At 49.5% G+C, this 18445-nt stretch overlaps 1 protein-coding gene across 4 annotated transcripts in view; it reads right to left on the bottom strand.

Annotated features, from left to right (window-relative positions):
- Positions 1-18445, bottom strand: part of Jade1 (jade family PHD finger 1) — a 54029-nt gene that overhangs the window by 15536 nt on the left and 20048 nt on the right. Inside the window, exons 2-7 of one of the 4 annotated variants that reach the window (XM_048812054.1) lie at positions 11036-11121; positions 10648-10706; positions 7934-8091; positions 5472-5659; positions 3033-3244; positions 329-496 (exon numbers count right to left, since the gene is read on the bottom strand). In XM_048812054.1, coding sequence (XP_048668011.1) covers positions 329-496; positions 3033-3244; positions 5472-5659; positions 7934-8064 — 699 coding nt within the window. In that variant the 5' untranslated portion in view covers positions 8065-8091; positions 10648-10706; positions 11036-11121. Of the gene's footprint in view, positions 1-328; positions 497-3032; positions 3245-5471; positions 5660-7933; positions 8092-10647; positions 10707-10773; positions 10951-11035; positions 11122-18445 lie in introns of those variants that run through there. The other 3 variants (XM_015479035.2, XM_048812053.1, XM_048812055.1) reach the window with 3 other exon arrangements.

Below are 18445 nucleotides of genomic sequence, written 5' to 3'. Positions count from 1 at the left end.
AGGATCCACAGGACGGCACTGCCAGGCCCAGGCCACAGCCATGGAGGCTGCAGGCCTGACCCTGCAGGTGGGCGTCAGCCATGATTAGGCACAGGTGAAGCCACCGGACAGGACACTGCCCTCTGGAGTTCACCCACTGCACCTCCAGGCAGCACTGCTACAAATTCACACTCATGACAACAGGGTGGTATGCTGCAGGTCCCAGCAAGTAAAGGTATCTTTTCACCCATCAGCTACAAGCTGCCCACATACACATGGCTCCTCATGCCCAGTCCCAAGTACCAGCCAGGGCCTTCTGAGATGAGGTGCTAGTAAGAACCACGCTTACCTCAGGGATCCACAGGGCACAGCTGACATGGACCCACTTGGTTCCGCTGCGGGTGGGCTTCATAGCACCGCCCTTCTTGGGACACAGCAAACATTTTGGCTGGACTCCCAGGGCACAGGTCCGGCATAGCCAACTGCCCTCTGGCACCTTGAGGATTCCATAGCAGGCCTGTAATGCCACAGGACATCCCCAAGGAGAGGAGAGAAAATCATTTACTGTTCCCATTTTTATCAATTAATTTAAAGACACCTAGAAAGATTTTCACGGAACCACAGGCAACACAAACAGTCCCACGTCCACTGAGCAGTGACCCTCTCCCTCAGGAAACACCACTGGCCACTACAAGGAAGCCCTGCATGGGTCTGTGCCCTAAGGACACACAAAACACGTATATGTTTAGCACAGGGTGGTCCTGGCAAGCTCCAGACAGAAAAGTTTTTAAATAATCTGCTCTGCAGTGTTGTTACAAAACCCACCTATACCAAGTTTCTAGACGGGGTTTCAGTGAGTGCTCAAAGTCCCAAGGAGTCAGATGGGAGAAGCTACCCACCCTGCTTTATCAACGAAGAGGGGTGAAGGGAGGGGAGGTGGCAGTGCTATTAAAGGAGACTGAAGGCGGTAGTGGGGGACTGAAATAAACCAGGACACCTCACTCCCAAGGCTGGGCGACCTCCACCAGCCAGACCCCAACACTCTCCCACAAGAGCCGAGATCCAAAAAACAGACATCCCAGACAAAGGGAGAATTCAGTCTCTTTAGCTGATGTTTAAAAAAATAGAGCCTGTCTTGCACAGGCTTCCCAAATTACACTAGAGGCATCAACTGCAGAAATCAAGGCTATTACAATTGAAATGATGAAGGTAGTTGGAAGAGAGAAGAGGCAAATGTGAGCTGAGCGAGGGGAGGAAGGAAGCCAGGGCGGAACAGAAGCTCAGTCAGAGGCCTCTGAAGACCAGGCCGGCCGTCAGAACCGCATCCTCGATGAACTGGAGCCGGGAGTTGAGCCGCCGTCACAGCTCCAGCTCTCCAGGCAGAGAACAGCCCTGGGCAAGCTACATACCCAGGATGCACAAGGAAACCTCAGGTGCAAGGTGGGCGAGGGGGGCACCTGCAGCTCAGCCAAGCGCGAGGCACAGACAGGCCACGCCAGCACCCTGGCGGGTAAAACAAACCCTTCCTAGTGCTGCTGGGTGACACTCTTACAAACAGTAAGCACCTACATCAGGCCTTCTAGAGCCGATCTCAGCTCATCGAATAAAGTATGCCTTCAAGACAAGCCAGGGGGCCTCCCAGAGTAAAATGAGGAAAGGGACAACACAGCATGGCAGAAAGAATGGAGGTGGGGAAGCGGTGTCTCCAGCCGCTGAGTGCCAGGGCCAGCTCTGCCACCATTCCTGTGAGGAGGCCCCAGAAGGTCCCTCCCCAGGATGGCCAGCTCACTTCTGAAACAGAGTTCAACCAGTTCTCCAGCAGAGCCTGGACAAGGCCATAGGTGGTGAAGTCTTCAGACAAGAAGTGAAGCCAGGAAGCAGGCAGACTACTAAGAAAATGGCAATCAAGAACTTCACGGAGCTGGGCCCAGGGGCACACGCCTGTAATCCCAATGGCTCAAGGGCTGATTCAGGAGGATCGTGAGTTCAAAGCCAGCCTCACAGCAACTCAGCAAGGCCCTGTGTCTACATGTTATATAAAGGTTTGGGAATGTGGATCAGTGGCTGAGCACCCCTGGGTTCAATCCCTAGTGCCAAAAAAAAAAAAAAAAAGAACTTTCATGGAGCAAGTGTAGTAGCAACTACTCTGGAGGCTAAGGCTACTCTGGATCACAAGTTTGAGACCGTCAAAATAAAAAGTAAAAAGGGCTGGGAAATGGTAACTCTAGGATAATCCCCAGTACCACCCACAAGAATGAATCAATGCCTGAAGAATGAATAACCTAGGAGCATGGAGACAATCGAAACTTTTAGAATCACTCAGAGCCAGCCCCACTGACGTCCTAAGCTCTCTCTGTGGACAGTAGCAAGCAGCTACCAAATCTTACTGCCACCAAATCCTACTTTTCTTGAAAAAAATCTTCAGTAACCCTCCTGTGCTTCAACAGCTCCATTTACAGATCAACACATGCTAGCAAAGTTCCAGTCACACCGAAAGATAAAGTCCGAACCCCACCATCTCAAAGCGTGACCTTATTAAATAGTCACTGCAGGCATAATTAGTTAAACTGGAGCAACGGGAGGACTTGGGTCACTGACACCAACACAACCCAGCTCCTCACGAAAATAGCCCTGTGAGGACAGACCACAGGGGAACACCCCAAAGAAGCAGCTGCAAGCCAGGACACACAGGACTGAAAGCCACCAGGCTTGGAGGAGGCCAGAGAGCTGCCTGTGTACCTCGAGGGAACGGGCCCTGCGGACACCTTGTTTGGACTTGCAGCCTGTAGAATACAAGACCATGGGCTTCTACTGTGTTAAGGCCCCCAGACTGTGGAACTCTGAACACAAGCCTGCAGTGCTGGTCCTCCAGCGCTCCTAGCTGGGTCCTGCTGCCGCTGTGGAGGCAGCAACACGGGCTCCAAACCCTGGAGCGCTCTGGACTCCGCAGCTCCAGTCTACAGGCCCCTCAGCAAGGCAGGGCAGGGGTCCCCCTCGGAGGGTGGACTGGGCTCCAGCAGCATGCCCTCTGGGCACCCCGGGCGGCCACCTACCTGGTGCACACAGATGTTGCACTTGTCGCAGAACACCATCTCGTTGCCGTCCTCACCATCGGGGGACTGGCAGACGTCACAGACCACGTCTTCATCGTACTCGATCCCCAGGCCTTCCTCGGTCTCGATGGCATGATTCATATTGTCATAGCATCGCTGCTCAAATTCCTCCAGGACCCTTTCCATGGTGAACTCGTCCAGTTCAGGCATTCCTGAAAGAAACACCACAAAGCTCGCTCTAAGAAATCCATGATAATTTTGTAATGAAACAGTATTGTTGTATTTGAACTTACAATTTACAATAGATAAATAACAGAACTTAAGCTTATCCCTGAGCGTCCCAGAATTTTCTAATGAATGCCTCTCAGACCCTTCCACAGAAAAGCTCTTCCAGGCAATAGTTTGCTCCCTGTGGTCAGGCACTAAAGACAGAGTAAATAGAAAAGCAATCAACAATTCTGAGAAGGACTCAAGGATCAAGGACATGTAGTGTCACATAATTCATTTCATTAGTTATTATACAAAACCACCAGCATGTAAGTGACTTTCAGAAGCCATAGCCACATACTAGGAGTTTGGGTATTTTTTTTTAATTCCTTTCTTATGCTTTAAAAAATAAAATAAAAAATAGTACTCTGAAAAACAAATTTCACTACAAGCATTCAATTCTCTTCGACTGGCTCATCCCTCCACACACTGCAGACTCCATCAAGCTGAAATACAGTTAATCAGAAATGACCAACATGGGAAAATATCTGGGGCAAAGAAGACAGTTCACTGTGGATCAAGTAAAACATACTCTTCTTCAAGAAAGATCAAAAGTAAATTTGAAGTGGCTATCATGGTCTGAGCTGGTAGGGGGAGAGGATTTATTTTCTTCTGTTTGCAGAAGTTTGTTTTCCACACTTTCTATAATGAAAATACTTGTGCAGAGAGGAAAACAACAAGTTAAAAAAATAAACAGGACATTTAAGTTGCAAAAAAAAGAAAGGAAGAAAAATCACTGGAAATATTACTAGAGCCTACAACAACTTGAATGCATTAGCATAAATCTTAAAACCATCAATAAACCTCCAAGTTTGTAAAATTGGAAGAACTGTATTAGACGCTGATAACAGCCCCATACATGCAAAGGGCCATCTATCTATCTAATTATGAAACGGCTTCTCCACAGCCAACTTTTCATCCCAGTACCTCCTACTGGTTTTGGAAATACCACTGACTTTGAAAATACAGTACTATGCCCTACAATTAAATTTTTATCTAAAAAGACCAATAGCAACTAAAACAAACATCATATTCAATTTATGTTATACAACTACATAATTTTTCCTGCCAAAGTATTCAGCAATATCTTTAAACCTGATGAATTAGCCCAGTTCTTATTAATGAAACCATTCACAAAAGCCAGGAATCGGGCTGAGACCTCTGGCTTCACAGGACAGAGGGGAGTGCTTAGGTCTTCACAATGCTGCTCAAGGCAGAGGTTCACCACTCACAAAGGTAAGAGTGCTCAGCTCCAAGAGACCACCGGAAAGCTTCTGAGCAGAGCCTGTAAAGCAACTCCCAGCCTGCTATGTGGCCACTAAAGCAACGGCCACCAAGGAAATCCACTGTCTGTCACAACAGCTGAGCCACCAAGCCAAAGTAAGGCATGCTGGTCACCACCCACTCGGCCGTGAACCAGCTGAGACAGGACAAGCCTTACCACAGGAGGCCCCTGCCAGGCTCCATGGAAACCACAAAGTGGCTGTCCTTCCAGGCTGTGACAGTGATGAGCTGGATGATAAATACAGAGCCAGCGCCAACTTCACACCCGGCGCCCAGGACGCCAACTGCACCCCCTTGTGAACTTCTACTGTCAAAGAGTCTGGACTTGACATCCATCCTCCTCTCGCTGTCAGGGCCCTCAAGGCCACCTCAGCAGTCAGGTCCGTGCGCAGGAGGACACTGCTACCACCCCAGACTCCACCCATGCAGGGCAAGCAACCACGGCGCCCGCTAATAAGGAAACCGTGACTGAACGGCTGAGGTGAGGCTTCCTCAAGGAGAAGCCAGGAACGGACCAACAGGTAAGAGGAACAGTCAGCTCGGTCTGCAGCGGGACCAAAGAGTCCCTGGGCAAAAACACAAATGGCTGCAGCACGTTCACCTTGCCCAGCAGCAGCAGAGGCCAGGAAGGAGCCCGAGGGGTATGAGAGGAAAGAAAGGCACCCCACTTCAGGGAAGTCAGGGACGGGTGGGACACAGCATGGATGGGAAGTCATGCCATCTGCAGCCTCCTGGAGCCCACCTCCACTCCCAGGGGACCATCCCGTGCCACTCTGAGGAACATGCAGCCTCCCAATCCCCTGATCACCTCCGCTGCAGTCAGACGAGCCCTGGCAGCCCAGGGGGAGGGCTGACAGTGGGCCCCTGCCCTGTGCCGTGCTCTCTCACCCATCTCCTTGAACTCCTCGTTGGTCAGCTCCAGCCACGCGGCATCCATGTCGTTCAGGTCATATCGACACACGCTGTCGGCCAGCGTCCGGATGTCCACGTAGCCCAAGTCAGGAGGCTCAGAGCCCGAGGACACTATGTACTTCTTGGGCCTGATGAACATGAGGGATTTCTCTTCGGACACAACCCTGGTGGACAGGAAGAGAAGGCGGCCACATTACCCGTTCACCACCTACAAGCAGGTTTATCAGAAGGCCCCAGGTGGAGCCTGCTCCTCTGACGCCCAGATGCCCGGGTTGTCCCCAGTTCACAGAGAACACAGGCCTACAACCCAAACACCACAAGAGCCCAACTAGAAAACACTGCAGAAGTCTTCAAAACCACTTCACAGGACACCAGCACGCCTGCACCAACTACAACTCCAGTGGCTCAGGCCTGCTGCCAGGGGTCAGTCATTACATCACCTCCACAACCAGGCCTGCCCAGCCCTGCTGGAGGTCACCTGCCAGCACTGGTTTCTCAAGAACATCCGCAGGAGCAAAAATGGCCCCTCAAGCTGGACACACAGCACATGCTGGAAAACGGGTGCGGGAGGAGGGGCCTGGTCTCATCTTACTAAGGGGATTGGAAGAGAAAGAATTAGGCCTTAGCCATCCATTAAAGAAATCTAAGGCACACAACGTTCCAGCCAAGCAGGGGACTCTCCCAATGTGAGCCTATGGCCCCAGAAAAGGAGCCCAGGTGTCTTCTTCTCCCACTCTCTCCCCCAACCTGTCAGCACCTGGAAACCAATTGCCTACCTCAACCTACTCACGTAAGGGCAAGCCCCCTCCAGCCAGGAGCCACGGCCCCCAGCGTCCTCCACAACTGTGCTTCCACAGTCTGCAGCAGTGTCAATAGGTGCCCAACAAGTTACAGAAGCATTTTCATCCTATTTAAATTAACTTGGTGCTTCTTTCTACAGGGCACTGAAATGAGCATAGAGAAGGGACTTCTCCCTCCTACTCAAGAGACAGCAGGTCCCGAATGAAAAGCCTCACAAGGTGCGTGCTCTCTGCTTCTGTCCTGAGCAATTCCACAAGTGCGCCTGGGCTGGGCCGCATCTCGGGGAAGGAGGCAGTGTCTACTGCCTGTGCCCTGCAGGGCCTAGTGGGCACTGCTCCACAGACTGAACTCAGCCTACAAGCTCTGGTGGCTCCTGGAGGCGACCTGAGCCTGCCCATCCACGATGGACTGCAACATAATATAGACACCTGTCTGAGATCCCAAATGGCAATAACCAAACCCAATCACGCGCCTAAAGAAACACAATGAGGAGGGCCAAGAGGTGAGGACAGGCCATGCTCAGCAACAGAGAAGGCGGCCTCCATGCAGTGCCTGCAGATGAGCAGGTACTCAGTCTCTCCAGGTCACGAGGAGGAAACAAGCAACCAGGAGGCAGCCTGACCCTGGAGTCAGCAAGGACTCACCCTATGAGAGGCGGGGACTTGTCAGTGGATACAGAGATCAGACTCAAAAACCTTCTTCCTCTAAAACCCAGCTCTGTGGGGTGCAGTGGCCCGCCCCTGCAATCCCAGCAACTCAGGAGGATGAGGCAGGAGGATCGCGAGTTCAAAGCCAGCCTCAACAACTTAGTGAGGCTCTAAGGAACTTAATGAGATGAAAGACCCTGTCTCAAAATAAAAAATAAAAACTGCTGGGGATGTGGCTCAGTGGTTAAGTGCCCTGGGTTCAATCCACAGTATTAAAAAATAAGGGCTGGGGCTGTAGCTCAGCAGCAGACCGCCAGCCTAGCATGCATGAGGCACTGGGTTCAATCCTCGGCACGACATAAAAAATAAAACAAATAAAATAAAGGCATTCTGTCCATCTACAACTACAAAACAAAATATTTTTTAATAAAATAAAATAAACCCTGCATGGCAGGTCTCCGCGCCTGTTCTCGAGGGGAATGACCAACCAACCACTGCAGGCTACGGCCCTTATGGTTCATCCCCTAGAGCGCCATCCCCAGAGCCCACGCAGAACACGGCAGAGCGCAGCAGGGAGGCGCCAGTCACTTCCCAGAGTGCCCTGGGCACCTCCCCACGGTGGCTGATCCCGACTCTCTGTGCCTGAACTGTCTGTCATCCTCGCTCACCCACTCATCTGCAGTCCTGGCTCAAGCATGCTAGGTGGGTACGCACCACGGAAATACATCCCAGCCCTTCTTATTCTGACTCAGAGACGAACAAGGCCCTTTGAGGCCCAGGCTGGCCTCAAACTGCTCTTCCTGCCTCAGCCTCCTGAGTGTCTGGACTCTGGTGTGCGCCGCCTACTGGGCTCTGCTACACTTCCACTTTCACTGAGACTTCACATTATCTGGATGCTAATTTAGAACCCTCTCCTGTCCGGCTCCTGGCTGGAAAGGAGGAGACACAAGGGTGGGCAGAGGCACAGTCCTGTCCTCGGGGCACCTCTACCTGGCCACAGGCTGCGGGATGGTCCCCGGGCTCACAGGCACCTGGACCCCTTTCTCCCATTCCTGTCTCCAGGGATCTGCCAACACATAGTACTCGTCCGGGTTCAGCTGGTAGGAGTCATGCAACTTCATGGCGGTGATCAGGTCTGTCCTAAACACCTGCAAGGGACAGAAAGGGACACTGACATTTGACATTTGCATTCTTTCCCAAAGTGATGGCAGCTGCAGGGTAACCATGGAGCTGCAGGGTAACAAGGTCGCTGTATCAACACAAAACAAGGCTGACATCCTGCAGAAACCCTGCACCTGACACGCCCTTTGCCTCACAGGCCTAGAGTGGCAGCAGCTGGCAGGACTGCCCTCTTGCCCCTTCTGTCAACACAGGCAGATGCAGCAGTGACTATACCAACATCAACAAAGAAACCTTGATGTCCTCTGGAAAACTTCTAAGAACTCTCTGTTCACCAAGGAAGCCAATGACACCCGCTACTCAGGATGCTCTCTGGGTACATGTTTAAAAATAAAACTCATTAACCATAACAACCTCGAGTCAAAACCTTCTAGAACTGCCAAGGCCGCTTCCTCCACACTCGCCACCCCCACTAGCCCCTACCTCCTGGACACCAGGCTCTGGGCCGGAGTCTGGGGAGGGCAAGGTCCAGGTTGACTAGGACCAGGCAGAAACACATGCCTGGAAAAACACTGGAAGAAAAACAGCAGCAGGCCTCTGGGGTGCAAGACAGGACAGGCGTGGAGTAACAGCATGTGTTTCCCACACTGCCATTTCACCTGGCGTGACTTCTGCCCAGGAAGCACCATTTGCGAGGGGAGAAAGGGGAAGAGAGCCCTCTCCCTACCCTGCAAAAAAAAAAAAGAACGACAAGACTCCAAATTACCCTCTTCTAAGACAGTTCCCCAATTCCTCATCACAGACCAAAAGGAGGGAACTGCAAAGGGCCCCCCAGCACCTGTCCCTGCGCTCACGGGCCTGCAGTGTCAAGCAAGCCTGACCACGTGAGGGCAGAGTGCACCTCCCAGCCGAGGGTGCAAGCTGGCTCCTTCTCAGGCCTCGGCTTACTGCAGACTACAGGCCACATAAGGAAGCCCAACCCTGGCGTCCACATGGCTCTAAAGTTGCGTTTGGCAGAGATGGGGCATGCATCTGTGAGCTGCCCTCTGTTTACACAAGTCACAATGCTGAGCTCTCCTCTCAGGACAAGAAGTTCTTTCTTGTGCTGCTAAGCACAGTTCACATCATACGCCTGCTAATAGGTCCATATTTGTTTTTCCTGGTAGCTTTTCAGGCTGGTGATCACTTTAATAAACTTCACCACAATAAGGCAATGACACAATGAGGCAGTGTCTCAACTAAAAGGCCACTTCTCCACACTGCCATCTTTCATGCTTGTTTTCCCTGGATGCTACTCCTCATCTCTATGGTCCCATCAGTAAGCAAGAAACCTAGTCACACGCCTTCCACGAAGACCTACATGCATCTTGGGTTCCTGTCAAGCCCAGAGTCCTGAACCAGATGCCCAGCGCATTGTCTTGTCCTCCCTCAAAGCAGTCCCTTACAAAGCAAGGAAGTCTGCCAAAGAAGGGGAACCCAACAGCAGCAACAAGATGAGAAAAAGCAGCCACCATCCTCTACTGAGAGCCGGGGAGGCTCTGATCAAGAGCTGAAAGACACCCTCAAATGATCTAAGCTCCCAAAGTCCCTGACAGTTCAACATGACTGCTTTACTTAGAAAGTGGTCTGGGGCTGGAGATACAGCTCAGTTGGTAGAGTGCTTGCCTCTCGTGCACAAGATCCTGGGTTCAATCCTCAGTACCACAAAAAAAAAAAGTGGTCTGAACTCAGAGAAAGTTACACAGGTCAGGGAGAAGACCGGCATGAGGTCCCTGCTGCTCAAGGTCTCCCCCTCACTACCTGGTGCAGGCACCGCAGGGGTGTGGAAGGGGATCCACTTACATGCTAGGAACCAACCAGCTTCTGTGGGGCTCTTACACACCTGCACTGAAACAGCAGCACGGTGTAAACATCAGAAAGGTACTCCTTGAGGTCGTCAGAAACATCAGAGGCAGCACAAGGGATCAAAAAGAAGAAATAAAAACAACCAAAGACACCAGTACCCTAGAAGGAAGTGAACGCAAAAGGCCTGGAATAACCCAAGGGATGGAATGGCCACCTCCTCAGCAGCATCTGGCCTAATGCAGAGGCCCCTCCTGGGCAGCTCTCTGCAATCCTCCAGGACATGCGAGATTTCCTGGAGGGTGTCCTTGCACACCAGCCGACTCCTCTACTGCACACAGCACCTCTAGGAGCTCCCACAGACACCTCAGAGGACATCTCTCCACAGGGCCACTACAGAATGGGGCCTACTTTGAAGTCCTCCATCAAGAGGCGACACAAAACCAGAGTCCCATCACAAGCTCTTTCCATAACCTGCTCACTCGGAATCCTCCGAGCACAGCCAAGGTAGTCACAGAGAATAGCCCAGGACAGGTGGGATCTCTAACAAAGCAGAGAAAGATGCACCTAAACACAAGTGCAGGTAGAAAGACACACAACAAAATGTGGAGCAGCAGGGGAAACAGAAGAAGAGGAGAAACAAATTAGGAATGAGGGGAAGCCTTAGCATAATCCCCAAGCAAAACTCCCAAATTACGTTGGATTGTTGCCAAATAAGCCACAAATTCATGGCTAAAACTAACTTGAGGCTGGCAGTGACTTGGCAGCAGCTGAACCGCTCCTCTCCTGGCCAGAGGGAGAGCTGTTGGGAGCCAGCGAAGACGGAACAGGAAAGGAAAGAAAGAAAACAATTAATCATAACAACTAACCGTTATCCGGCACTCTGTGTGCCGGGAACAGTGCACGTGCTCGGCATGTAGGCGCCTCTGCGTATGAACCCAGTCACCACTCACAAGAACCCTACGAAGCACAGACCTGAGCAACCCCTCCTACAGCTTGTACACAGAGGCACAGAGAGGTTAACGTGCCCAGGACTGCACACAGACATCGGCCAACAGGTGTCTGGGGGCAGCATGTCCTCATGCACACGCGTGGATGGCATGCGGAGCCAGGCGGGCGTGCAGGAAGTACCTCTGAAGGCTTCCGGTCTTCATGTCTGGAGCAGGAACTTCTCCTGTGCTGGGATCGAGAGTTCTGGGACCATGTAGTTGACAGGCCTGGAAAAAAACAAATATCCCAATAGGGGTCACTGGGTTCTCGGGAGCTTCCTGACCCAAGCTCACTGAAGCTCACCTAGGGGACAACGCCCAATGCCCTCCCCTGGATCTCAGCCAGAGCTCCTCTATCCCTGCCAGTCGTCTCCAAGCACACCAAAGGCCAACCCTAGCCTAGAGAGTGCATGGGTGCTGTGTGGGGACAGCACATACAAGGACTGAGCACTTCAGAACACAATGCTGATGGTGCCTGTGCTTCCTAAGAGGCTCTAAGTCTCACATTCTTACATACAATCTGAAAAATGTCTTCATGAAGCTTTCTAAATGCAAAGATCAGTACGCTGAACCCTAAGACAATGCTCTAAACATTGAAAAAAGAAAAGTCAGGGGGAGACGGCGCCACAGAGCATAAAAATTCAGTATTCCCAGAACAGAAAGCCTGCAAGGAACCCCAGGATTGCCCACTCTGCTTTTCCATGAAGACACCACGGCTCTCTCCCTCCCTTACTTCCATCCTAGCAAATGGCCTCTCCCCCTCATGGCACCCGGGTCTCCTAACTGCCAAGGCTGGGCGCTGCTCTGACCTCAGACTTCTCTGCAGCGCCAACAATTCCATCCTGCTGTCACACCCCCTCTGCCTCAGAGGCTGTCCTCCTCAGCGGGGACCCACCGTGGACTCTGCTTCTGTGCACCTGTGAACACTGGTCTTCCCGCCCTGGCACACCCAGAGGACCCAGAAGACTTGCACTCTTTAAGCTCCAGACCCAGACCCAGCCTCCCCTCCATGTCAGACAGCAACCCTTGGGTGCTGAGTCTGTTGACTCAGCATTACAAAACCTGAGTTCCAGTTCGCCCAAACCTGCTCTGCCTCTCCACCCATGCCTATTGTGATGAACACCGCCACCATTTCTACTTGAGGTCAGAAATCTTCAAGTCACCCTAGAACCTCCAGCTCAGAACACATCCAGTCCTGTGAGTGGCCGAGTCATCCACTCAACTTTCCCACACCTCCACCCCTGCCACTGCCTCCTGTTAATGCCTTCCATGGACAACTGAATGGCCTCCTCTCTTGGATGCCAGACTGTTGCCAGAGATCCAAAACAGCACTCACAGCCACCTGCAGGTTTTGTTCAACTTCCTAAGAACTCACCTCCAATGTCTATCTTCAGCAGCACCTGATTTGATAAACAGGTGGCACCACTTCCCGGAAATGAACAAAATCCAAAAAAAAATTAAAAGCCAAGCGTCTGAAGGAACTGCCATTCTACCAGTTAAGCCACCTGTCACTCAAACAGACGCCCTCATCTCTACAGAATCCAAATAGGGGAACATTGTTAGAGTCTGTAAACAAGTCAGGATGGCGCCTGGCAAATGTTAGAGTCTGTGAACAAGTCTGGATGGCGCCTGGCATTTTGCCAGAGGGAGTGGTTTGTGAAGTAACACCAGCGAGCCATTAAGTGTGGAGATTCCTTATTGGTTGACTGCTGTATGGAGTTTATGTTAATTAGATAACCTGTGTGGAATGTATATATACCCCTCCTGTCCTACAATAAACGGCTTCCACTCCTGCTGTATCAACGTACACAAATTGTTCGTCACCCCCCGGTAATTCTGCTGCAGCCGGACTGCGGCAGATGGTGGCCCATTACGGGGAGCCCCGGGACACTCGGGGATAAGTGACGAAAAAAAAAGCTGCCCGTCCATAGATAGGACGGGAGCAAATCTGCTCGTCCCTAGGCAGATAGGGCGAGAGGAAAAATGGCCATTTCGAGAAAATGGAGAGGATTGATACAGCATGTTTGTGTCTTGTTTTGTCTCAGTGTATTGTATTGTCTTTGTGATGAAAACATGGAAGGGGTGAGAAGTAAATTGATAATGGAAAGAGGCACCCCAGTGGAACCAAGAATAGTTAGGGCATGTGTTGATAAGAGCCCAGGAACTCTAGTCAGAAAGAAAAAGAAAGTTAAGAAGAAGAAAGATTATCAGGAAAAAAGTTGCAGCGAAAGGCTATTACTAAATACTTTTCGTTACCGGAGGGTGCGTGAAGCGGAGAGGCGGCTGCAGAGTGTGCAAGCCGGTTACAGCGCAGCAAGGATTTTCCAAGAGGCGGCGGCGACTGGCCCTTCCCCGCCTCCTGGCCGGGGAGCTGGCTCTTCCACTGCCGCGAGCCCAAATCTAGACCTGACCTGGAGGCACAGTCTCGCAGGCTCTTGCTCCCTGTGCCCAGTAGCAGTTTGAGTCCGGGACACTCCCCAGGGCCATCTGGGGCTGCCCAGGCACTACAGCCAGCAGAAGACGCTACTGGTGTCCCTGATGTTTGGTCATTTTCAATGCCAATAACTAAGCTACAATGGTTCTCCCACACCTGGAAGCTGATGAGTAATGAGCACTATTAATGCTTATTTCAAATGCAAAAAAACCTTGAGATAATGTACTAAATTGTTCAGAAGGTTGTTTTCTTAGTAGAATGCTACAGGATTTTCTTTAGCCATCCAGAGTTCCTGCCTTCATCCCAGTGCTGGTGAAAACAAATGTAGAAGAATTTCCAGTGTTGCTGAGAACCAGACGAGACTTCGGATCAAGCTAGCTGCCTGCAGAACTTACCTGGACTGTGATTTAAGCTAGCTGCCTGCAGAACTTACCTGGACTGTGATTTACCTGGACTGTGAGTTAATCTATCGAGACACTACTTTACCTGGACTGAGACAACAAACTGTAATCTACAACAAATTGTAACTCTTTGTATCTTTGCAAATGGTGTCATTGCTGGTATAATTTTTCCAAGGGCTTCTTACATGGAGCCATCAATTGGCTTGGTATTGTGGCATTTTGTATCCTCCCCTTCTGCTTGTAGCAGATTATTTATGGTGTTTGTGTAAAAACCACTATGGTTGTTATTTAAATTAAACAAAAGGGGGAAATGTTAGAGTCTGTAAACAAGTCTGGATGGAGCCTGGCATTTTGCCATAGGGAGTGGTTTGTGAAGTAACGCCAGCGAGCCATTAAGTGTGGAGATTCCTTATTGGTTGACTGATGTATCTAGTTTATGCTAATTAGATAAGCTGTGTGGAATGTATAAATACTGCTCCTGTCCTGCAATAAACGCCTTCCACTCCTGCTGTATCAACGTACACAAATTGTTCGTCACCCCCTGGTAATTCTGCTGCAGCCGGACTGCAGCAGAACATGGAATCAAAGCACTGGTAAGACCTTAGGGACATTAAGAAGTAGATCCTGCACCTAAGCCTGTCATCAGATTTGCTATGACCAAGGGATTTCCAGCTTCACTCTGACAGGGAAGGCTTCAGTGCCACCTTTGAGCCTCAGTCCTGAGCTGTTCTTAGGTCAACTGAGTAGTTACATTGGCAGAATGAGATTTCCTTCAAGCAACCCCCTGGCATTTTGGTAAATGTTTTAGAACATCCTTTCTAGCTGGGCATGGTAGCACACCCCATCATCTAGTGACCCGGGAAAGCGAAGGAAAGAGAAGCATAAGTTCAGGGCCAGCCTCAGCAACTTAGTGTGTCCTTGACAACTTAGACCTCGTTTCAAAATAAAAAATAAAAAGGGCTGGGGATGTGGCTTAGTGGGTTCAATCGCCAGCACAAAAACCACCAAGAAAATTCTTCCTTAAAAGTAGTAAGTGGAACTGGGGTAGCACATTTCCCTAGCATGCACAGGCCTGAATTCCATCCCCAGGACCCAAAATAATAAAAATAATAATTATAATTTTAGACCCTGAACAAGAATGCTTCGTTCTCACATTGAAAACAAACATTCTGGGCACACTGAGGTGAGCTCAGCTGGCTCTAAATTGGTCACTTCTGGAAGAAGGAAAGGCAGAAGCCACGTTAGGAGCCTAGAGAGAAAATAGCTGGGCTGCTCGACTCTTCAGAGAGGCCCTTTCTCCACCCGCTGGTCCTACAGGACATCCTCCAGCAGTCCGCAGGCTCAAAAGAGGGAACAAGAACACTAACTGCATGGAGAGGAGTCCCAGGAGGTCCAGGGTGGGAAACAGAAGACAGAGGCAGGAAGGGAGGGCTCCTTCACCGTCAATTACCATGGGAAGGATTATAAATAAACAAAACTAAAATCTTTAAGAATCACCCCTCTGCTGTAGTTCAAAATCAGCATGAAGTTGAACGTGCAGGGTCCTTACAGAAAAATACCGTCAGGGTTAAAACATATAAATCTGCTAATTTTTGGGGTCCATGATCCTCTTGCCTCTTCTGGGATCTGTAGTTTCCAGGGTTCACAGGAAGCCTATAGCTTTGAGGACACAGAATGCACCCCAGTGACAAACCCTCACTTGGAAGCTTTTCCCAGGACTGCTTTTATAAGTCTTGAAAACTAGTGTCTGCACCACATTTGCTTTCAAAAAACATATCTCTAAAGATGCTACAAATCTGGTATCCAACAGTATTAACCAAGGCAACTCTAGTCCATCCAAAAACAATCTGTTCCTTTTCATTTACCTAATGCTAATATAATGCAGAAGAGAAAAAGAAGTTAAAACTAATCCTATTAGACCACTTTGTGGGCTAGGATGTGGCTCAGCGGTAGAGCATATGCACAGCATGTATGTGCAAGGTCCTGGGTTCCATGCCCAGCACCACAAAAAAAAAAAAAAGAAAGAAAGAAAGAAAAAGAAATTATTTGATTTATAAGAAAACTCACTTTAAAGCAAGGGAAACACCAGAAAAGCTAAATTTAATTTATCATTGACATAAGGAATGTTCTCAGCAGCTCATTTACGAAAGCTAAAAACTGGATGGAAACAACCTAAAAAAATCCACTACCAGACTACAAATGAATAAACAAACTGTGGTACATCCATACACTGGAACACCAGCCAGCCATCAAATGAGCTATTAATACCTACAACATGGATGAATAATGAAATAATTATGCTGAGTAAAAGAAGCCAGACCAAAAAAGGATCATACTGTATTACTCCGTTTATATAAAGCTCTGGAAAATGCAAACTAATCTATAGAGACAGAAAGCAGATCAGTAGTTGAAAAGTGGGGAAAGTGGGAAGGATTACTTTGATGTTGATGATATCATGGGTGTAAACATGTTCAAGTTTATCAATGAGTACACTTTAAATATGTGCAGTTGCTATGTCAATCATCCCTCAATAAAGCTATTTTAAAAAGCTACTGTCAGCCCGGGGCTGTGGCACATGCCTATCTATAATCCCAGCAGCCTAGGAGATTGAGACAAGAGAATCACAAGGTCAAGACCACCCTCAGCAACATATCAAGACCCTAAGCAACTTAGCAAGATCCTGTCTCTAAATAAAATGTTTTTTAAAAGGGAAGGGGGGCTGGGGTGTGGCTCAGTGGTTAAAGGCCCCTGGGTTCAATCCCTGGTACCAAACTGAATAAATATATGCTATTGTCACTGAGATGTTATTCAGTGGAAAAGGAAAAGGAACTTTTCTATCTTATATTGCATGGGTGGTTTGTATAAAGCTTAGACTTCATTGATGAACCAGGTGAGAATCTGGACCAAGGGATTGAGGGAGCTGCTCAGCCTGTGTCCAGTGGCAGGGCACAACTGCTAGAGATCTCTCTTTCTCTTGGTTTTTGTGCTCGTATCAAAAGCAGTTATTCTATCAAGAGCCCCCGGTATAAGGCACAGAATTTATAGCTGAGTCAGTGCTGAACACACAGCAAATTCTCAATTAATACTTCAAATATTCTCAATTAATACTTCAAATCTTTCAAAAAAGTAGACCAAAAAAATTGAGTGGCTGGAACTAAAGGTGGCAGCCAGGACTACACTCCTATTTCACCTAGCAGAAGAAAACCAGGTCAAGGAAGAGAGCGACATTCAAAGATCCATTGGGGGGCCAGTGCCTCCTGCCTGGGAAGCACCTCCATCCAGGGACACATTCATGGCAGTGACAGGCATGGTGTCCATCCACCAGCATCCCTTCCTACAGCCACACTCTTTTCATACCAGGCCAGGAAGCTCCCAGAATATTATCAAAGCTAAAATAATCTGCATTCCTTTTCAATTAAAAAAAAAAAGTTGGGTTTGGGGGTATTGCTCACAGCCTATCCAGCCCCAGCATCGCCAAACAAAAGCCATGCTACAAAACACTTTCTGACGACAAGCCCAGGGGTGCAGGTTCAAACCTGAAATGATGCAATTTAAAACAGTAGCAGGACTGGGGACAGCCATCCATACTCTATTAAATTGCAGGCCCTGGCTGAAAACCGTCATCCGAGAGCACACGGGGCTGGGCTGGGCTGCACTTTCTGTTTCCAGATGCTGGTATTTAATGATGCACTAAATGAGGAATATGACTAGCAAAATGCTTCATTTTTGGCTTTTAGGAGAGAATCCAGGAACCCTAAAAATGTGGTAATAATGACTAACCTTATTTTATTATCACACACAAGGTAAGATTATCACCCAAGGTCAAGTCCACTCCAGTGACAAATTTAAGAGACATAAAATTCTTGACATGTACACTGATCAAAGAACAAGTCTATACTAAACTGTCTTACATTAAACACGGGGGAAAAATGAGTGTGGGGGAAGGTTTTGTCTTGTTTCAACACCCCCAGCCTCCATCGAGGCAGAACCTCCAGGGATAATACAAGTTCTAGAGATCACAGCCAGTGTGGCCATGCACAATATTCTTGGCCCTTCTTTCTGGTCCTACTGCAGAGGCATCTAAACACTCCCCTTTGAAATATCAAAAACAGCCTTCTATCTTGCCCTAGATCTAAATAAGGAGTGGCTCTAAACACAGCTCAAGCACCTTCGAAGCACACCAGCTCGCGTGTTGCACCTGCAGCAAGAGTTATGAAGCTGGAATAATGGAGAGTCCATGCACACACCATGAAACTCAGCCTGTGAAACCATCTGTCACTGGCTGCACACAACCCTCCCACATTGGAGATGCAGCTTCTGGACATGACACGCTGACACGCTGCTGCATCCTGCTGCGTTAAACCTGCTGAGCCCTAACCAGTAGGCACAACAAAACTCTGGTCCAACAGTCTGGCATCTCAGCCCCTGTGCGCCACCAGAGGGCTGGCTACCCCTGGGCAAGTGAAGCTGCCACTCCTGCCTCGACTGAGCATGCCTAAAGCTCTGCTGGTCATCAACCTTAACCGCAGGACTGAAAACAAGGTCTGCCTCAACTGCCGCTGCTATCTCAGGCTGACCCTACACCTGCTGGGCTCTTCCACCCCAGCTCAGCTGACCCCTGTGGTCCCTCTCACTTCCACCTTCTGAAAAACAAGACATCTCACACACTCAGAGCTGGCCCACACCAGCGGACTGAAATGCACACACATGGGTCTTC

This window comes from Marmota marmota, unplaced genomic scaffold (assembly GCF_001458135.2).
Source record: "Marmota marmota marmota unplaced genomic scaffold, marMar, whole genome shotgun sequence".
NCBI lineage: Eukaryota > Metazoa > Chordata > Mammalia > Rodentia > Sciuridae > Marmota > Marmota marmota.
This window is presented reverse-complemented; position numbering and strand designations above follow the sequence as displayed.